Source organism: Nerophis lumbriciformis, linkage group LG14 (assembly GCF_033978685.3).
Source record: "Nerophis lumbriciformis linkage group LG14, RoL_Nlum_v2.1, whole genome shotgun sequence".
In the NCBI taxonomy this organism is placed as follows: Eukaryota; Metazoa; Chordata; class Actinopteri; order Syngnathiformes; family Syngnathidae; genus Nerophis; species Nerophis lumbriciformis.
In genome coordinates, this window is record NC_084561.2 from 42,665,018 (window position 1) to 42,683,150 (window position 18,133).

The window sequence follows — 18,133 nt, forward strand, 5'->3', positions numbered from 1 at the left end:
GGTGCTTACCTTGGCGGTTGCTTGCCGTAGAAGAAGAAGCGCTTCCTCTTCTACGGGGGAAAAAAGATGGCGGCTGTTTACCGTAGTTGCGAGACCGAAACTTTATGAAAATGTATCTTAATATTAATCCATGTATAAAGCGCACCGGGTTATAAGCCGCACTGTCAGCTTTTGAGTAAATTTGTGGTTTTTAGGTGCGGCTAATAGTGCGGAAAATACGGTACAGTCAATGATTCAGAGTTTCACTTTTTATCTGAGTTCTTGGAGTGCGTATCCTGTATCTAAAACGGGTTGTCCTCAAATTTCGTCCAGATAAATTCTAACAAAACGGAAACTGATCATTCCTCCCGATAGAAAAGTCCCCCTGATCAAGAACTCCCTTGGTGTTCTGGGTGCATCTGTTAAAAGCATCCTCGGAAACCTTGGGGTTGTGTTTGATCAGTCCATGTCTTTGGAGGGTCACTGTCGTCAACTGACCAAAAACTGTTTCTATCATCTCAGAAATATTTCTAAAGTGAGTAATTGGATCTGGAAATGATCATTCACGCGTTCATTTCGTCTCGCATTGGCTGTTGCAATTCTCTCTTCACTCTCTTCAACAAGTCAACGCTAAAGAGACTTCAGACGGTACAAAATGCGGCTGCCAGACTTCTGACCGGTGCACCCAGAACAGTCCATATCACCCCCGTTTTATCCAGCCTTCATTGGCTTCCAGTTAAATTCCGCATTGAGTTTAAGATCTTAGTCCTGACATTCCGTGCGTTGCATGGTGGGGCCCCTCAGTACATCACTGACTTGCTATGGTCCTACTCTTCAGTGCGTAGCCTCCGGTCTTAAGGCCAGGGTCTTCTAAAGATTCCAAAAACTTGTTTTAAAACCTGTGGAGACCTGGCATTCCAGGCTATAGCTCCCAGACTCTGGAACAACTTGCACCAGTCCCTTCGTGATCTTGACTGTGTTGAAACTTTTAAGAAACATGTGGAAACTTCTCTGTTTAGTAAAGCTTTTAGGTAAAATCTCTGATTTAAGCGTTGATACAAGCAGTCCTGCAGCGAGTTCACTTTGAATGTCCTCTAATAAGCACACAAGTTTGTTCTTTCCTTGTATTTTTACCGGGGTAAAATACCGTGTGACCCCGGGGATCATGCTTTATCAGTATCAGTCAGTAATTGGGACTTCCTCATTTTGAAAACAAAAATCAGCACACATTGTTTAATACATTTTTGTCTGTACGTTAAAATGTTTTATATATTGTGCTCTTTAGTTAATGTTAATTAGAATTTCTTATTGTGTGAATGCTGCAAACATTCACACATATGGTTTTCTACACCAAAATTCATCTATTTATTATTAAACTTCTTCTCCAGATTTTGGCGCGCTCTACCTTCCACATTTTTCACCCGATTGAAACCGATCCAACTTCAAACTGTTCAGCCTATTCAGGAATCACGGGCTTTTCCTTGACAAATTTCGAAAATTACCAGATTTCCCAGAATTCCAGGGTTTTCCGGGACATTTTTCCCATTCAAAATGAATTGGCCATTTTTCAAACTTCCACCATTTCCACATGTTTCTACCTATTCAAACCATTCCACCTTCAACACATTTCACCATCCTGGAAATTCAAACTACTTTTTTTTACAAGTTCAAAAAAATGCCAGGATTTTCCAGAATTCCTGGTTTTCCAAAGCCCTATTTCCACCCTTTTTTCTGGCAACTACTCATTCCACATTTTTCAACACATTTCAACCGTTCTGCCGTCCAAACATTCTTCTTAATCAGGATAAAAAACTAGAATGTTTTTTGAACTGCAAAAATTCCAGGTTTTCCCGAAATTCCAGGAATTCTGTAATATAATTTCTCAATTCAACATGTTACTACTTCAACATCTCTCGACCGATTTGAAAAATGTCAACACTAACATTTTATGTCATTCAGACCATTCAAGTTGTTTACCATTTTCAAAAAAATTCCAGCTTTTCCCCGAAATTCCCAAAATTTTGGGAAATTCCCATTGAAATCAATGGGACATTCTTCACAGTTCCGCAACTCCCACATTTTTCATCTGATTCAAACCTTTAAGACTTCAAACTGTTCAGGCTATTCGGGAATCGCGAATTTTCCCTTGAAAAATTCCCCAAATTCCTAGATTTCCAAGAATTCCAGGGTTTTCCGGGACATTTTTCCCATTCAAAATGAATTGGCCATTTTTCAAACTTCCACCATTTCCACATTTTTCAACCTATTTAAACCATTCCACCTTCAACACATTCCACTATTCTGGAAATTCAAACTTCCCTTTTTCTAAGTTAAAAAAATTTCCAGGATTTTCCAGAATTCCTGGTTTTCCAAAGCCCTATTTCCAACCTTTTTTCTAGCGACTACTCCATCCACATTTTTCAACGCATTTCAACCCTTCTACTGTCAAAACATTCCTCTTAATGAGGAAAAAAAAACAAGTTGTTTTTTGAACTGGAAAAATGCCCGGTTTTCCCGAAATTCCAGGAATTCTGTAATATAATTTCTCAATTCAACATGTTACTACTTCAACATCTCTCGACCGATTTGAAAAATGTCAACACTAATCATTTTAAGTCATTCAGACCATTCAAGTTGTTTACCATTTTCAAAAAAATTCCAGCTTTACCCCGAAATTCCCAAAATTTTGGGAAATTTCCGTTGAAGTCAATGGGACATTCTTCACAGTTCCGCAACTCCCACATTTTTCATCTGATTCAAAGCGTTCCAACTTCAAACTGTTCAGCCTATTCGGGAATCGCGGGCTTTTCCTTGACAAATTCCGAAAATTCTCAGATTTCCCAGAATTCCAGGGTTTTCCGGGACATTTTTCCCATTCAAAATGAATTGGCCATTTTTCAAACTTCCACCATTTCCACATGTTTCTACCTATTCAAACCATTCCACCTTCAACACATTCCACCATCCTGGAAATTCAAACTACTTTTTTTTACAAGTTCAAAAAAATGCCAGGATTTTCCAGAATTCCTGGTTTTCTAAAGCCCTATTTCCACCCTTTTTTCTGGCAACTACTCATTCCACATTTTTCAACACATTTCAACCGTTCTACCGTCCAAACATTCTTCTTAATCAGGATAAAAAACTAGAATGTTTTTTGAACTGCAAAAATTCCAGGTTTTCCCGAAATTCCAGGAATTCTGTAATATAATTTCTCAATTCAACATGTTACTACTTCAACATCTCTCGACCGATTTGAAAAATGTCAACACTAACATTTTATGTCATTCAGACCATTCAAGTTGTTTACCATTTTCAAAAAAATTCCAGCTTTTCCCCGAAATTCCCAAAATTTTGGGAAATTCCCATTGAAATCAATGGGACATTCTTCACAGTTCCGCAACTCCCACATTTTTCATCTGATTCAAACCTTTCAAACTTCAAACTGTTCAGGCTATTCGGGAATCGCGAATTTTCCCTTGAAAAATTCCCCAAAATCCCAAGAATTCCAGGGTTTTCCGGGACATTTTTCCCATTCAAAATGAATTGGCCATTTTTCAAACTTCCACCATTTCCACATTTTTCAACCATTTCAAACCATTCCACCTTCAACACATTCCACTATCCTGGAATTTCAAACTACTTTTTTTTCCAAGTTAAAAAAAAATTGCAGGATTTTCCAGAATTCCTGCTTTTCCAAAGCCCTATTTCCACCCTTTTTTCTGGCGACTACTCTTCCCACATTTTTCAACACATTTCCACCGTTCCCCCGTCAAAACATTCCTCTTAATCAGGACAAAAAACTACAATGTTTTTTGAACTGGAAAAATTCCCACTTTTCCCAAAATTCCCAGATTTCCAATAATTCCAGGGTTTTCCGGGACATTTTTCCCATTCAAAATGAATTGGCCATTTTTCAAACTTCCACCATTTCCACATTTTTCAACCATTTCAAACCATTCCACCTTCAACACATTCCACTATCCTGGAATTTCAAACTACTTTTTTTTCCAAGTTAAAAAAAAATTGCAGGATTTTCCAGAATTCCTGCTTTTCCAAAGCCCTATTTCCACCCTTTTTTCTGGCGACTAGTCTTCCAACATTTTTCAACACATTTCAACCGTTCCACCGTCAAAACATTCCTCTTAATCAGGACAAAAAACTACAATGTTTTTTGAACTGGAAAAATTCCCACTTTTCCCAAAATTCCCAGATTTCCAAGAATTCCAGGATTTTCCGGGACATTTTTCCCATTCAAAATGAATTGGCCATTTTTCAAACTTCCACCATTTCCACATTTTTCAACCATTTCAAACCATTCCACCTTCAACACATTCCAACATCCTGGAAATTAAAACTACTTTTTTTTCCAAGTTAAAAAAAATACCAGGATTTTCCAGAATTCCTGGTTTTCCAAAGCCCTATTTCCACCCTTTTTTCTGGCGACTACTCCATCCACATTTTTCAACGCATTTCAACCCTTCTACTGTCAAAACATTCCTCTTAATGAGGAAAAAAAACCAAGTTGTTTTTTGAACTGGAAAAATGCCCGGTTTTCCCGAAATTCCAGGAATTCTGTAATATAATTTCTCAATTCAACATGTTACTACTTCAACATCTCTCGACCGATTTGAAAAATGTCAACACTAACCATTTTAAGTCATTCAGACCAGTCAAGTTGTTTACCATTTTCAAAAAAATTCCAGATTTTCCCCGAAATTCCCAACATTTTGGGAAATTCCCATTGAAATCAATGGGACATTCTTCACAGTTCCGCAACTCCCACATTTTTCATCTGATTCAAACCTTTCAAACTTCAAACTGTTCAGGCTATTCGGGAATCGCGGATTTTCCCTTGAAAAATTCCCAGATTTCCAAGAATTCCAGGGTTTTCCGGGACATTTTTCCCATTCAAAATGAATTGGCCATTTTTCAAACTTCCACCATTTCCACATTTTTCAACCATTTCAAACCATTCCACCTTCAACACATTCCAACATCCTGGAATTTCAAACTACTTTTTTTTCCAAGTTAAAAAAAAATTGCAGGATTTTCCAGAATTCCTGCTTTTCCAAAGCCCTATTTCCACCCTTTTTTCTGGCGACTACTCTTCCCACATTTTTCAACACATTTCCACCGTTCCCCCGTCAAAACATTCCTCTTAATCAGGACAAAAAACTACAATGTTTTTTGAACTGGAAAAATTCCCACTTTTCCCAAAATTCCCAGATTTCCAAGAATTCCAGGGTTTTCCGGGACATTTTTCCCATTCAAAATGAATTGGCCATTTTTCAAACTTCCACCATTTCCACATTTTTCAACCATTTCAAACCATTCCACCTTCAACACATTCCAACATCCTGGAAATTCAAACTACTTTTTTTTCCAAGTTAAAAAAAAATTGCAGGATTTTCCAGAATTCCTGCTTTTCCAAAGCCCTATTTCCACCCTTTTTTCTGGCGACTACTCTTCCCACATTTTTCAACACATTTCCACCGTTCCCCCGTCAAAACATTCCTCTTAATCAGGACAAAAAACTACAATGTTTTTTGAACTGGAAAAATTCCCACTTTCCCCAAAATTCCCAGATTTCCAAGAATTCCAGGGTTTTCCGGTACATTTTTCCCATTCAAAATAAATTGGCCATTTTTCAAACTTCCACCATTTCCACATTTTTGTACCTATTCACACCATTCCACCTTCAACACATTCCACCATCCTGGAAATTCAAACTACTTTTTTTTTTTTAAAGTTTTTTTTTTTTTTTTATATATTTCAGGCAAATTGATGCACTTAGATATTTTCTGTTGCAGACTAACAACAAAGGATACAATGGTATGCACTTCGAACAATTCTATGGACAATTGATACTATTTATTGTCGTGGCGTAGAGTTGGGGGGGGGGGGGGGGGGGGGGGGTATGGTTGTTTGTTTCTTCCGTCAATGGAATAATAACATTACATCGGCTCACCCTCTCCCCTCTAGTCCCATGCAAACCCCGTAATGTGACAGCGGTCAAGGAATGCGGAGCCGACTCCATCACAGTCTCCTGGGCAGTGACAGGCAGCACGCTTTTCTACATCGCCATGGCGAGGGACAGCGACGGCGTTGTTCACAGCTGCAACACAATGGGCTTAACCTGCACGTTCGTTGGCTTGAAGTGCAGCACCTTTTACACAGCACACGTCATTGGCTCCAACTTCATGTGCAACAGCAGCCAGAGTGAGGCGGTCACCATAGAAACAGGTGAGGTTTTTTTTCTTACCAAAAAAAAAATCCTATTTTGCAACAATAATGTACCTTTGCCTTTTTTTTAATTAAAGACAAAATGTCCAACACTTGTTATTTCAGCGGCTTGCCCTCCAGATAACGTCACTGCCTCTTTGGACTGTACTGCAAATGAGGCTGTGATTTCATGGCACGGTCAACCCGAAATTAACTCGTTCACCGCCAGTATAGTAGATGAAGAGGATCGACTTTTGAGCTGCAGTTCCACTACAACCAGTTGCAGGGTACCAAACCTGAAATGTGGCCGACTCTACACTGTCACGGTCTGCCACCATGATAGCATCTGCCCCAGCATGCCCTCTCAACCCATCTACATGGATTCTGGTGAGACTAAATTCAAATCCAATCTTTAAAACGTATGTTGTTTGTAGAGATTACAAGCTCAGACTAACATTGGACTAGGGTTGTACGGTATACGGGTATTAGTGTAGTACCGCGATACTAATGAATCATATTCGGTACTATACCTGTTATATGTGTGCAAGAGGGAGTTAACGGCACAGCCACAAGGGGGCAGTATAGCTCTATATAAATATACAGGTAAAAGCCAGTAAATTAGAATATTTTGAAAAACTTGATTTATTTCAGTAATTGCATTCAAAAGGTGTAACTTGTACATTATATTTATTCATTGCACACAGACTGATGCATTCAAATGTTTATTTCATTTCATTTTGATGATTTGAAGTGGCAACAAATGAAAATCCAAAATTCCGTGTGTCACAAAATTAGAATATTACTTAAGGCTAATACAAAAAAGGGATTTTTAGAAATGTTGGCCAACTGAAAAGTATGAAAATGAAAAATATGAGCATGTACAATACTCAATACTTGGTTGGAGCTCCTTTTGCCTCAATTACTGCGTTAATGCGGCGTGGTAAGAGTCCAAAGGAAATGCAAAATTTGCATGGTTGGGTGATGGTTTGGGGTGCCATGTCATCTGCTGGTGTCGGTCCACTCTGTTTCCTGAGATCCAGGGTCAACGCAGCCGTCTACCAGCAAGTTTTAGAGCACTTCATGCTTCCTGCTGCTGACCTGCTCTATGGAGATGGAGATTTCAAGTTCCAACAGGACTTGGCGCCTGCACACAGCGCAAAATCTACCCGTGCCTGGTTTACGGACCATGGTATTTCTCTTCTAAATTGGCCCGCCAACTCCCCTGACCTTAGCCCCATAGAAAATCTGTGGGGTATTGTGAAAAGGAAGATGCAGAATGCCAGACCCAAAAACGCAGAAGAGTTGAAGGCCACTATCAGAGCAACCTGGGCTCTCATAACACCTGAGCAGTGCCAGAAACTCATCGACTCCATGCCACGCCGCATTAACGCAGTAATTGAGGCAAAAGGAGCTCCAACCAAGTATTGAGTATTGTACATGCTCATATTTTTCATTTTCATACTTTTCAGTTGGCCAACATTTCTAAAAATCCCTTTTTTGTATTAGCCTTAAGTAATATTCTAATTTTGTGACACACGGAATTTTGGATTTTCATTTGTTGCCACTTCAAATCATCAAAATTAAATGAAATAAACATTTGAATGCATCAGTCTGTGTGCAATGAATAAATATAATGTACAAGTTACACCTTTTGAATGCAATTACTGAAATAAATCAAGTTTTTCAAAATATTCTAATTTACTGGCTTTTACCTGTATATATTACAGTACGGTATACCGGTATTAGTGTAGTACCGTGATACTAATGAATCATATTTGGTACTATACCTGTTATATGTGTGCAGGAGGGAGTTGACGGCACAGACACAAGGGGGCAGTATAGCTCTTAGAGATGCGCGGTTTGCGGACACAACCGCGGAGTCCGCGGATTATCCGCGGGTGGGGCGGTTGAAATAAAAAAAAATTAGATTTTATCCGCGGGTCGGGTCGGGCGGTTGAAATAAAAAAAAATTAGATTTTAAATAGATTCAGGCGGGTGGCAGTTAAACCAATTCGGAAATATATATACAAAGTTAAATGTTGTTACCCACATACGAAAAACGAGCAGGCACCTGCAGCATATGCCACAACAGAAGAAGAAAAAAAAAAGAGATGGCAACGCCGGCAGCAAACGTGGTACGCGACAAACTAAAAAAGGGAATACTAAAGACCAGGGGGAAAAAAGGCCAGAAAAGTTCAGCGTGGACTCGTTTTTATGAGGTTGTAAATCAGGATGATAGTAATGCTGGCTACGTGATTTGCAAGAGCTGCGACGCTGTTTATGTCTACGACAGTCACAAAACCGGGACATCTAACATGGTGCATCACATTTGTGCAAAAACCCCGAATCTCCACAAACACCCTGAGCATGAGCAGTTTCGTCCGCCGTGATCCCAGAAGAGTGCCACAGGATGTCAAAACAAGATAGAACGCAGCTGCCTGCAGCAGTTTGAGTGGCGCGAGCGCGCTTGGAGGTGCGCTCAGCGCGGCTCCCAGATGATTGCGCACTGGTGTGCGTCTGGGCCGTGACAGTGTGGCACGCATTGAATGTCTCTGCTGCATTGGATCAGTCTCCTTTCTTTAACAGGCAAAAGCTTTATAACCTCACTAATGCCTTGCATCGTCTATATTAGATATATAACAACGGGCGGGTGCGGGCGGGTGCGGTTTTGATTAAATGTTAGTTCGGGTGGATGGCGGATGGTTGACGACTTTTGTGATGCGGTTGCGGATGAAATAATTGCCTATCCGCGCATCTCTAATAGCTCTATATATATATATATTACAGTACGGTATACCGGTATTAGTGTAGTACCGCGATACTAGTGAATCATATTCGGTACTATACCTGTTATATGTGTGCAGGAGAGAGTTGACGGCACAGACACAAGGGGAAAATATAGCTATATGTATTTTATTATATATATTACAATATATATAATAATCAACAATAATACTATAAATAAACTAGAGAATGGAGTGTGACTAATTCAAAAGTGTTTGTGAGGCTATGTGTGTGATTAGCTGTAGTGTGTTACCAAATGTTGAACGAGGAGAGGGAAGGAGGCAGGAAGGCAGTCCGTGAGCAGGCGGAAATAGTCAGGGAGAATGGCGAGGCGTCAGATGTCCGTGTCCAAGCGGAGGTCGAGGATGAAGGGAGGCGGTCCAGAATCCAGAGGGGAACAACAGGGGGATCACAGGAGAACTCGGGGAAAGCACTGCGGGAGGACATCACGGACATCAAACACGGAAACAAGGAAGTCACAGGGGAAGAGCGAATACGCAGGATAGAAGCCAGACAAGGGGTGCTTACTAGGGTAACGAATGATTAAGTTCCGGCAAGGATCTGACCATGAGCCAGTGGTCATCAAAAATCAGGAAATCACCCAGGTATCCTCATATAAATATTTAGGGGTTCATATTGATAATCTTCTCTGCTGGAAGACACATATTGACAAACTGTGCAATAGACTGCAACAGAGGCTATATTTTTTGCGAAGATTTAGATTGTACGGCGCAAGCAGCCACATCATGATGATTTTCTACCGTGCCATTGTAGAGAGCATCATTAGATACGGGATCACCTCATGGTTTGGCAACCTAACCGTTAAGCTAAAAAGCAAACTGGCCGGCATGCATAAAACGGCAATGAAAATCGTAGGGAGGAAAGAATATGAGCCTATACAGAGCATCTATGAGCAGGCAGTTAGGAAAAAAGCTAAGAAAATTATTTCCAACTCACAACACCCACTCTTTCCTGAATATGGAACCCTGCCATCAGGGAGAAGACTCCGGGTCCCACTATGCAAATCTAACCGCCTTAAATTATCATTTGTTCCAGCCTCCATTAAGCTGAGCAACAATGTGCAATATAATTTTAATACATAGGTTAGCACTTTTTTTAGCACATAGCACTTTAGCACATAGCACTTTAGAACTAAGCACTTTAGCACACAGCACTTTATCCATGAGCTCTAGTGCAATGCACATTGGTACTTTATCTTTATCTCCATACTGTAGATTTTATGCCTACATCAAAGTGCCACCTATGTCTATCAAGCTCCATGTTCTGATGTTTAAATGTTAGTTGTATGGTTGTGGTTGTGTCTGTGCTTGTGTTTTTGTTCTGTTGTTTTTGGGTATGTTAAGAAAGCAATGATGCACTGTGCCCAAGACAAATTTCCCCGCGGGGACAATAAAGTTGAACCTTGAACCTTGAGTCCACTGGTCCTTATACCGCTCGTCCTCATCAGTCCCAGGTGTGTTGATTGCTGATCGCCTTGTGGGCGCCCTTGCTGCAGATGACACGCGGGATCGAGCCCGCGCCGTGACAATACCGCTTCTAAAATGTACCGGTCCCCCATCCAAATCCAATACCAAAGTATATTTTAAATTAGCAAACATTTCAAAGCCAGTAGTAACGATTCAGTGTTATTCAAAACAATGTTTTCAAAATGCCAGGATGTCAAGTTGCTCCCTTGACTCATCTCCATACACACTTAAAGACATTTTTTCCCCACTTTCCACTGTATTACTCTCTGAAATGCAGACCTGCTTTTCTTCTTCCAGTCCCTTGTGGGCCCCAGGTGGATACCCATTTAGACTGCCAGTCGCAAGGACTCACCATCGTCTGGAATGCCTCAAGTCAAGCGGACAGTTACATGGCCGCCATCTCATACAACGACACACAGACATTCTTTAACACCACTTGGCCCGAGCTGAGCATCAGCCCACTGGAGTGTGGACAGGACTACTCCCTGGAAGTGATGTCTGTCACTGACAACTGTGTCAGTCATCCCTCGGAGTTACCTGTCTGGAAAGGTAAGCGAGCACGGGACACTTTTGTTGAATTGAGTTCACTTTGGAGACCCTGATAGTCCACCTGTCTAAAAAGAAGTATTGCTTGAGAATTGTCAAACACATTTCTGAAACATGAGTGCGATATGACATTTCTAAGAATCAATCGATCAATCAATGTTTATTTATATAGCTCTAAATCACGAGTGTCTCAAAGGGCTGCACAATGACATCCTCGGCTCAGATCCCACATCAGGGCAAGAAAAAAGTCAACCCAATGGGATGACAATAGTCAAATCAAATCCAGAATATAATCTTATACTCTCGGGAAGGCATTCGTATGGCCTAATTCCTGGATGGATCTCGCGTAAGAGGAAGAGGGGGGGGGGGGTTAATCATTTTGCAGTGCAGTGCAATGGCGTGGTCAATTGCCACAAAACACAATTATGGTAATCAACACTCTACTGCCATCTGTTGGCTAAAGTGTATAGTGCACCCTCAAAATTTGTCACGTTTCCTGTGACAGGTCAATCAATCAATCAATCAAAGTTTACTTACATAGCCCTAAATCACGAGTGTCTCAAAGGGCTGCACAAGCCACAACGACATCCTCGGCTCAGATCCCACATCAGGGCAAGGAAAAACTCAACCCAATGGGATGACAATGAGAAACCTTGGAGGGGACCCGCAGATGTGGGGAACCCCCCCATGGGCGACCGGTGCAATGGACGTCGAGTGGATCTAGCATAATATTGTGAGAGTCCAGTCCATAGTGGATCTAGCATAATATTGTGAGAGTCCAGTCCATAGTGGATCTAGTATAATAGTGAGAGTCCAGTCCATATTGGATCTAACATAATAGTGTGAGAGTCCAGTCCATAGTGGATCTAGCATAATAGTGTGAGAGTCCAGTCCATAGTGGATCTAACATAATAGTGTGAGGGTCCAGTCCATAGTGGATCTAACATAATAGTGTGAGAGTCCAGTCCATAGTGGATCTACGGATATGGACTTACCATCGGACGCCCCGATGCAAGATGGCGCCAGTATGTGCTTTGGCCTGCCGTCTCTCGCTGTCAGCTCTGTTCGTTTTTGTGTTGTTTGCGTCTATTTTCGTCTCTGTCAGCTCACTGCTTGTGTATGACCGCCAAACACTGTTGGATCTTTGCCCCTCTCCCACTGATATGATCAACTTCGACGTTGGTTTTTCGACGTCCCAGTCAGCTTTTTCACCTGGCCGGATTCCTGCCTTCCTTTCCCGCCCCCTGGCTCCTCTCCCCCGGCGGAAGCGTCTCCGGCGCCGCGGTAAACGTGGCGGCCAGCTGGTGAAAATTAGGGCACTCCTGGCCCGGCTTCCCGTGGCTTCCCGAAGGAGGAATTGTGCGGTATCCGGCCTCCTCCTGCACCCACGCTCGCTCGATCCCATCGGCTCCTGGCTGGTTCCTATCGTTGGTTTGGAGGAAGAGGCTTTCCGCCGTCGCTCCTGCTGTCCCCGCCCCCGGAGGCGCGGGGTGGATTCCCGCCACCTGCGGGCTGTGTGTCGGGCCCCACCCGGATTAACTGCGGCCCTGGACGTGCTGGCCCCCGCCAGGTTCGGTCTTGTGAACGCAAGATCTTTGACAAACAAAACGTTTATCCTGAAGGATTTATTCACTTCCCGCGGACTGGACTTCCTCTGTGTGACGGAGACATGGCTGAGAGCCGGTGAGTCCGCCCCTCTTAATGAACTTCTGCCTCCGGAGTGTTCCTACTTTAATTCCCCACGGCCGTCCGGTCGAAAAGGAGGAGGATTAGCAGTCGTTTTTAAAAATGACTTTAAATGCCGTCAGATCCGCCTACAATCCTCCTTTTCAAGCTTCGAACTGTGCATGTTTGAACTGGGTCTTTCTGATGTCGTCCTGTGTGCCGTCATCTATCGACCACCCAAGTACCACAAAGACTTTATAACTGACTTTTCTGAATTTCTGGCTGAAATCCTGCCTAAATATGATCGTGTCCTTACTGTGGGTGATTTTAATATTCACACCTGCTGTCCAGACGAGCCGCTTTCCAGGAGCTTCCTGAATATAATCGACTCATTTAATTTTGTACAGTCTGTGTGTGGTTCTACACATGAACGCGGGCATACACTCGATTTAGTGCTCTCGTATGGTTTGTGTGTTTTTAATTTGGACATTTGCGACGCTGTGTTCTCTGATCACATGCCGATCTTGTTTGATATTCCCATGCAGTGTCCAGTTAAATTGTGCGCACCGCCCCAACGCTCTCGCATGTTTAATTCTTCGTCTCCTGCTCGGTTCACCTCTATTTTTTCGACTCTTTGTGATGATAATTCTGCAGCCTCTGTATGTCTGAATACTGAAGAGTTGGTTTCTGGGTTCAACTCTATTTGTTTACAAACACTGGACACGATCGCGCCTTTCAAATGCCGCCGCGCTAAAGCGACGCCTCAGCCCTGGTTGAATGACGTCACTCGGGCTGCCAGGCGCGTATGTAGAAGAGCAGAGAGAAAATGGAAAAAAGACAGGCTGCATGTGTCCTTTGCCATTTTTAAAGAAAGCCTGTTTTCCTTTCAGATGACTGTAAAAGCAGAAATGAATATATATCTATCTCAGATGATATCTTCTAACTGTAACAACCCCAGAGTTCTGTTTAAAACTATTAACACTGTCATTGATGCTCCCAAATCTGTTGGTTTTGATGCTTCTTTTGAATTCTGTGAAAATTGTCTCCATTTTTTCACTGACAAAATTGTGTCAACTAGAGCCAGTCTATCTCAGCCTTCATATGACCCTTCTGTTCCCCTGCATTTCTCTTCTGTTTTCCATTAGTTTGAGCCGGTGTCCTTTTCTTTTTTAAGTGACACAGTTAGTCATATGAAGCCCTCTGGTTCTCCTGCAGATGCCCTCCCACCTCGCCTGTTTAAGGAGGTACTTGCTACTATTGGATCAAGTGTCCTTAACATTATCAATAGTAGCCTCTCTTCTGGAATAGTTCCAGTAGAGTTTAAACATGCAGTGGTACGACCTCTACTTAAAAAACCCAGCCTCGACCCCTCTCTCCTCTCTAACTTCAGACCTATCTCTAATCTTCCATACATTTCCAAAATATTAGAGAAGGTTGTCTACAGTCAGTTGTTGCCCTTCTTAGAGGATAATGGTATCACTGAGCTGTTCCAGTCCGGTTTTAAAGCCCTCCACAGCACAGAGTCAGCGCTTCTAAAAGTTTTTAACGATATCCTCCTGTCCACTGATTCTGGTAAATATGTTGTCCTGGTGCTTTTAGATCTGTCTGCTGCGTTCCACGCCACCTTAATCACTCGTCTTGAGAACTGTGTGGGCATTAAGGGCGCCGCCCTCAACTGGTTCCGGTCGTACCTAACCGACAGGAGTTTTTGTGTAAAAGTAGACAGTTTTATGTCGTCCACAGCTCCTTTACCACATGAGGTCCCCCAGGGCTCAATCCTTGCCCCAATTTTATTTGCGCTTTACCTTCTCCCCCTTGGTTCTATTTTTAGGAAGTACAGTATTGCATTTCATTTTTATGCCGATGATTGCCAGATTTATTTTCCCATGGCACAAAATAACACGGTTCAACGTCTTATTGACTGCCTGCACGACATCAAAGTCTGGCTTTCAGCTAACTTCCTGAGCCTAAATGAAGACAAAACAGAAGTTATGTTGTTCGGTCCAAGTCGCTCTCCCTCCCCCAACGTTGACCTCGGCACACTGACCCCGTATCTCAGCGACTGTGTCACAAACCTGGGGGTAAAGTTTGACTCAGATTTTAAATTCGAAAAACAAATCAGCAGCGTCGTTCAAAAAAGCTTTTATCAATTACGCCAAATAGCGAAAGTGAAACCGCTTCTATCAAGACATGATCTTGAGAAATTAATCCACGCCTTTATCTCGACTCGTCTTGATTACTGTAATGCCCTGTATGTTGGCATTAGCCAGGCCTCCCTCGCTCGCCTGCAGCTCGTGCAGAACTCTGCTGCTCGTCTGCTAACACAGACCCGCAGACGTGAGCACATCACCCCTATTTTAGCGTCCCTTCACTGGCTCCCTGTGCGTTACCGTATCAATTTTAAACTCCTTTTATTTGTTTTTAAATGTCTAAACAACCTCGCGCCAACCTATCTCTCCGACCTCCTTCAGCCTTACTGCCCCACCCGATCCTTAAGATCAGCCGATCAGCTGCTGTTGACGGTCCCTGACACAAGGCTGAAGCTTAGAGGTGACAGAGCTTTCGCCGTTGCTGCTCCCAAGCTCTGGACCTACCTCTGAGTGTTAGACAAGCCTCCTCTCTTCCTGTTTTTAAATCTCTCTTAAAAACATACTTTTATTCCATGGCTTTTAACACTGAGTGATATCCATCCTGCAATGGCGCCCCATAATACACCTGCTGTGATCCTGTTTTTATGTTTTTATGTTTTTATTAATTCTATTTTAATTATTAATTTTTTATCGTGTTCTGTTTGTGTTGTGTTGTGTTTGCTCGGTACTCGTTTTATCTTTTAACCTGTTCATTGTACAGCACTTAGGCTACCCCTGTGGTAAATTTCAAATGTGCTTTATAAATAAAGTTGATTTGATTTGATTTTATATACCCCCCCCCCCCCCCCCCCCCCCCCCGACACCAGCTGGACTGCTGCTGAGTGGTCCAAAGTCATGTTTTCTGACGAAATCAAATTTTGCATTTCCTTTGGAAATCGAGGTCCCAGAGTCTGGAGGAAGACAGGAGAGGCACAGGATCCACGTTGCCTGAAGTCTAGTGTAAAGTTTCCACCATCAGTGATGGTTTGGGGTGCCATGTCATCTGCTGGTGTCGGTCCACTCTGTTTCCTGAGATCCAGGGTCAACGCAGCCGTCTACCAGCAAGTTTTAGAGCACTTCATGCTTCCTGCTGCTGACCTGCTCTATGGAGATGGAGATTTCAAGTTCCAACAGGACTTGGCGCCTGCACACAGTGCAAAATCTACCCGTGCCTGGTTTACGGACCATGGTATTTCTGTTCTAAATTGGCCCGCCAACTCCCCTGACCTTAGCCCCATAGAAAATCTGTGGGGTATTGTGAAAAGGAAGATGCAGAATGCCAGACCCAAAAACGCAGAAAAGTTGAAGGCCACTATCAGAGCAACCTGGGCTCTCATAACACCTGAGCAGTGCCAGAAACTCATCGACTCCATGCCACGCCGCATTAACGCAGTAATTGAGGCAAAAGGAGCTCCAACCAAGTATTGAGTATTGTACATGCTCATATTTTTCATTTTCATACTTTTCAGTTGGCCAACATTTCTAAAAATCCCTTTTTTGTATTAGCCTTAAGTAATATTCTAATTTTGTGACACACGGAATTTTGGATTTTCATTTGTTGCCACATCAAATCATCAAAATTAAATGAAATAAACATTTGAATGCATCAGTCTGTGTGCAATGAATAAATATAATGTACAAGTTACACCTTTTGAATGCAATTACTGAAATAAATCAAGTTTTTCAAAATATTCTAATTTACTGGCTTTTACCTGTATACGCACATACTGTAGAATATTGACCTACATTCTATTTATATACTGTCATCTTTATCAATGATTATATTACAGAAATGTTCTGCATGTAATCAAATATTTTCATTTTATATCTAATATTACATTTTATTTTTGTAATTCTCTATTATATGTGTCAGGGCTGTTGTCCAAGATTTGATAAAACTCTAGGTGCTGTTTTTCTTTCCAAGTCTTCATCTGGTTAATTGCAGTAGTTCTAAATAAGTTAAATACTGTAAATGTACATGTGCAGGTTTCAGTTAGTGGTTTATATTCATACCAAACACAATGTGTACTATTTTAGTACATAGTTTGTACATAAAAATATTGTTATGATGATTCAAATAATATGATTTTTTTCTGATACTCAAAATAGAGATGAGTACCAAATTCAGGTACTGACCAAATTCGGTACAACAGAGTACCGAACCGATTCACGTAACATTACGTCACATCCGGTGGCAAACTGGGCACCGGCTCAAGCACTTGACGAGTAAACAGACGTAATAATATGAGTTAATGTCGACATTTCCAATGCCAACAAAGCAAGCATGCGCGATAGGAAGCGCTCAAAAGTAATACTCCACTTTCTTGAAATGCACCAGCTCAATGCTAATTTACATCGGCAACATGATACTGGTTAGCATTAGCGATTTTACATGGCGATTTCAACATCTCCAAATTTGGTTGTCAAAAATTCAGCTAAAATGCGCGTTACAATCAAACAGCCTGTAATGAGCACACAATTTACAGGCAAACACTTTGTAGGGCTCAACATACGACTGGACTGGTACTGGTATTTGTGTCCTGGGCATGACGTTAAAGTGCATCCGGCAGTGGAGGCTCCTCTAAGGGGCCTTGGGGCACTAGGAGGTTAAACCCTTTACTACTGTTACCCCATGTGGCCCTTGGCAAAGGCCTAGTACCTGACTGCCCCCTAGCCAGGGATACGGTGAAGACCTCAACGGCGGAGCAGGCGGAAGACGGTAGATTTAAGAACTACCACAACGGCTGCGATGGCGGCAGAAGGCTGCAGCAGAAAAGGGTCCCCAGTCGTCTTGGACTCCGTGCTACTGGACCCTGATTCGATTCTGTCAAGGATCGTGTGATGACTGTCTGTGCACCAGTCTCCCCACGTTAAACAGAGTCACGCACAGGCATCCTCCATAAAGGGATACACCCCTACCAGGAGGATCGTCATACTCGTTCGAGTGACCGCCGATGATGATGATGAGACTGGTACATTCAACTTAATAGGGTAGGATAGGTCAGGATAGGATATGATAGGTCTTTATTGCCATTGCACAAGTACAACGAAACTTTGTTTTCAGCACAAACCCGTTCAAGATGAGACAAACAAACAGTGTACAGGGTTACAGGACAGGAATGCTGATGGGTCGCCACAAGGTGCCCCGTAAAAGATGGGAAAAAGGTAAACGCTGGGGAAGAATGAGTAAAAAAAATACAATCTAAACGAGGCTCCTAAAGGGGCCCAGTCTGGAGTGGGAAAAAACCTCCATAGCAAAGCACATATACATATTACAACGTACATCTCGAGATATCTAGCAACAGAGGGGAGGGAGTGCGG

General features: G+C 42.3%; 1 protein-coding gene across 1 annotated transcript in view; it reads left to right on the forward strand.

The window, feature by feature from the left end:
- Nucleotides 1–18,133, forward strand: part of LOC133616849 (fibronectin-like) — a 121,975-nt gene that overhangs the window by 86,960 nt on the left and 16,882 nt on the right. Inside the window, exons 20-22 of the mRNA XM_072914744.1 lie at nucleotides 5,989–6,222; nucleotides 6,343–6,588; nucleotides 10,770–11,021. Coding sequence (XP_072770845.1) covers nucleotides 5,989–6,222; nucleotides 6,343–6,588; nucleotides 10,770–11,021 — 732 coding nt within the window. The remainder of the gene's footprint in view (nucleotides 1–5,988; nucleotides 6,223–6,342; nucleotides 6,589–10,769; nucleotides 11,022–18,133) is intronic.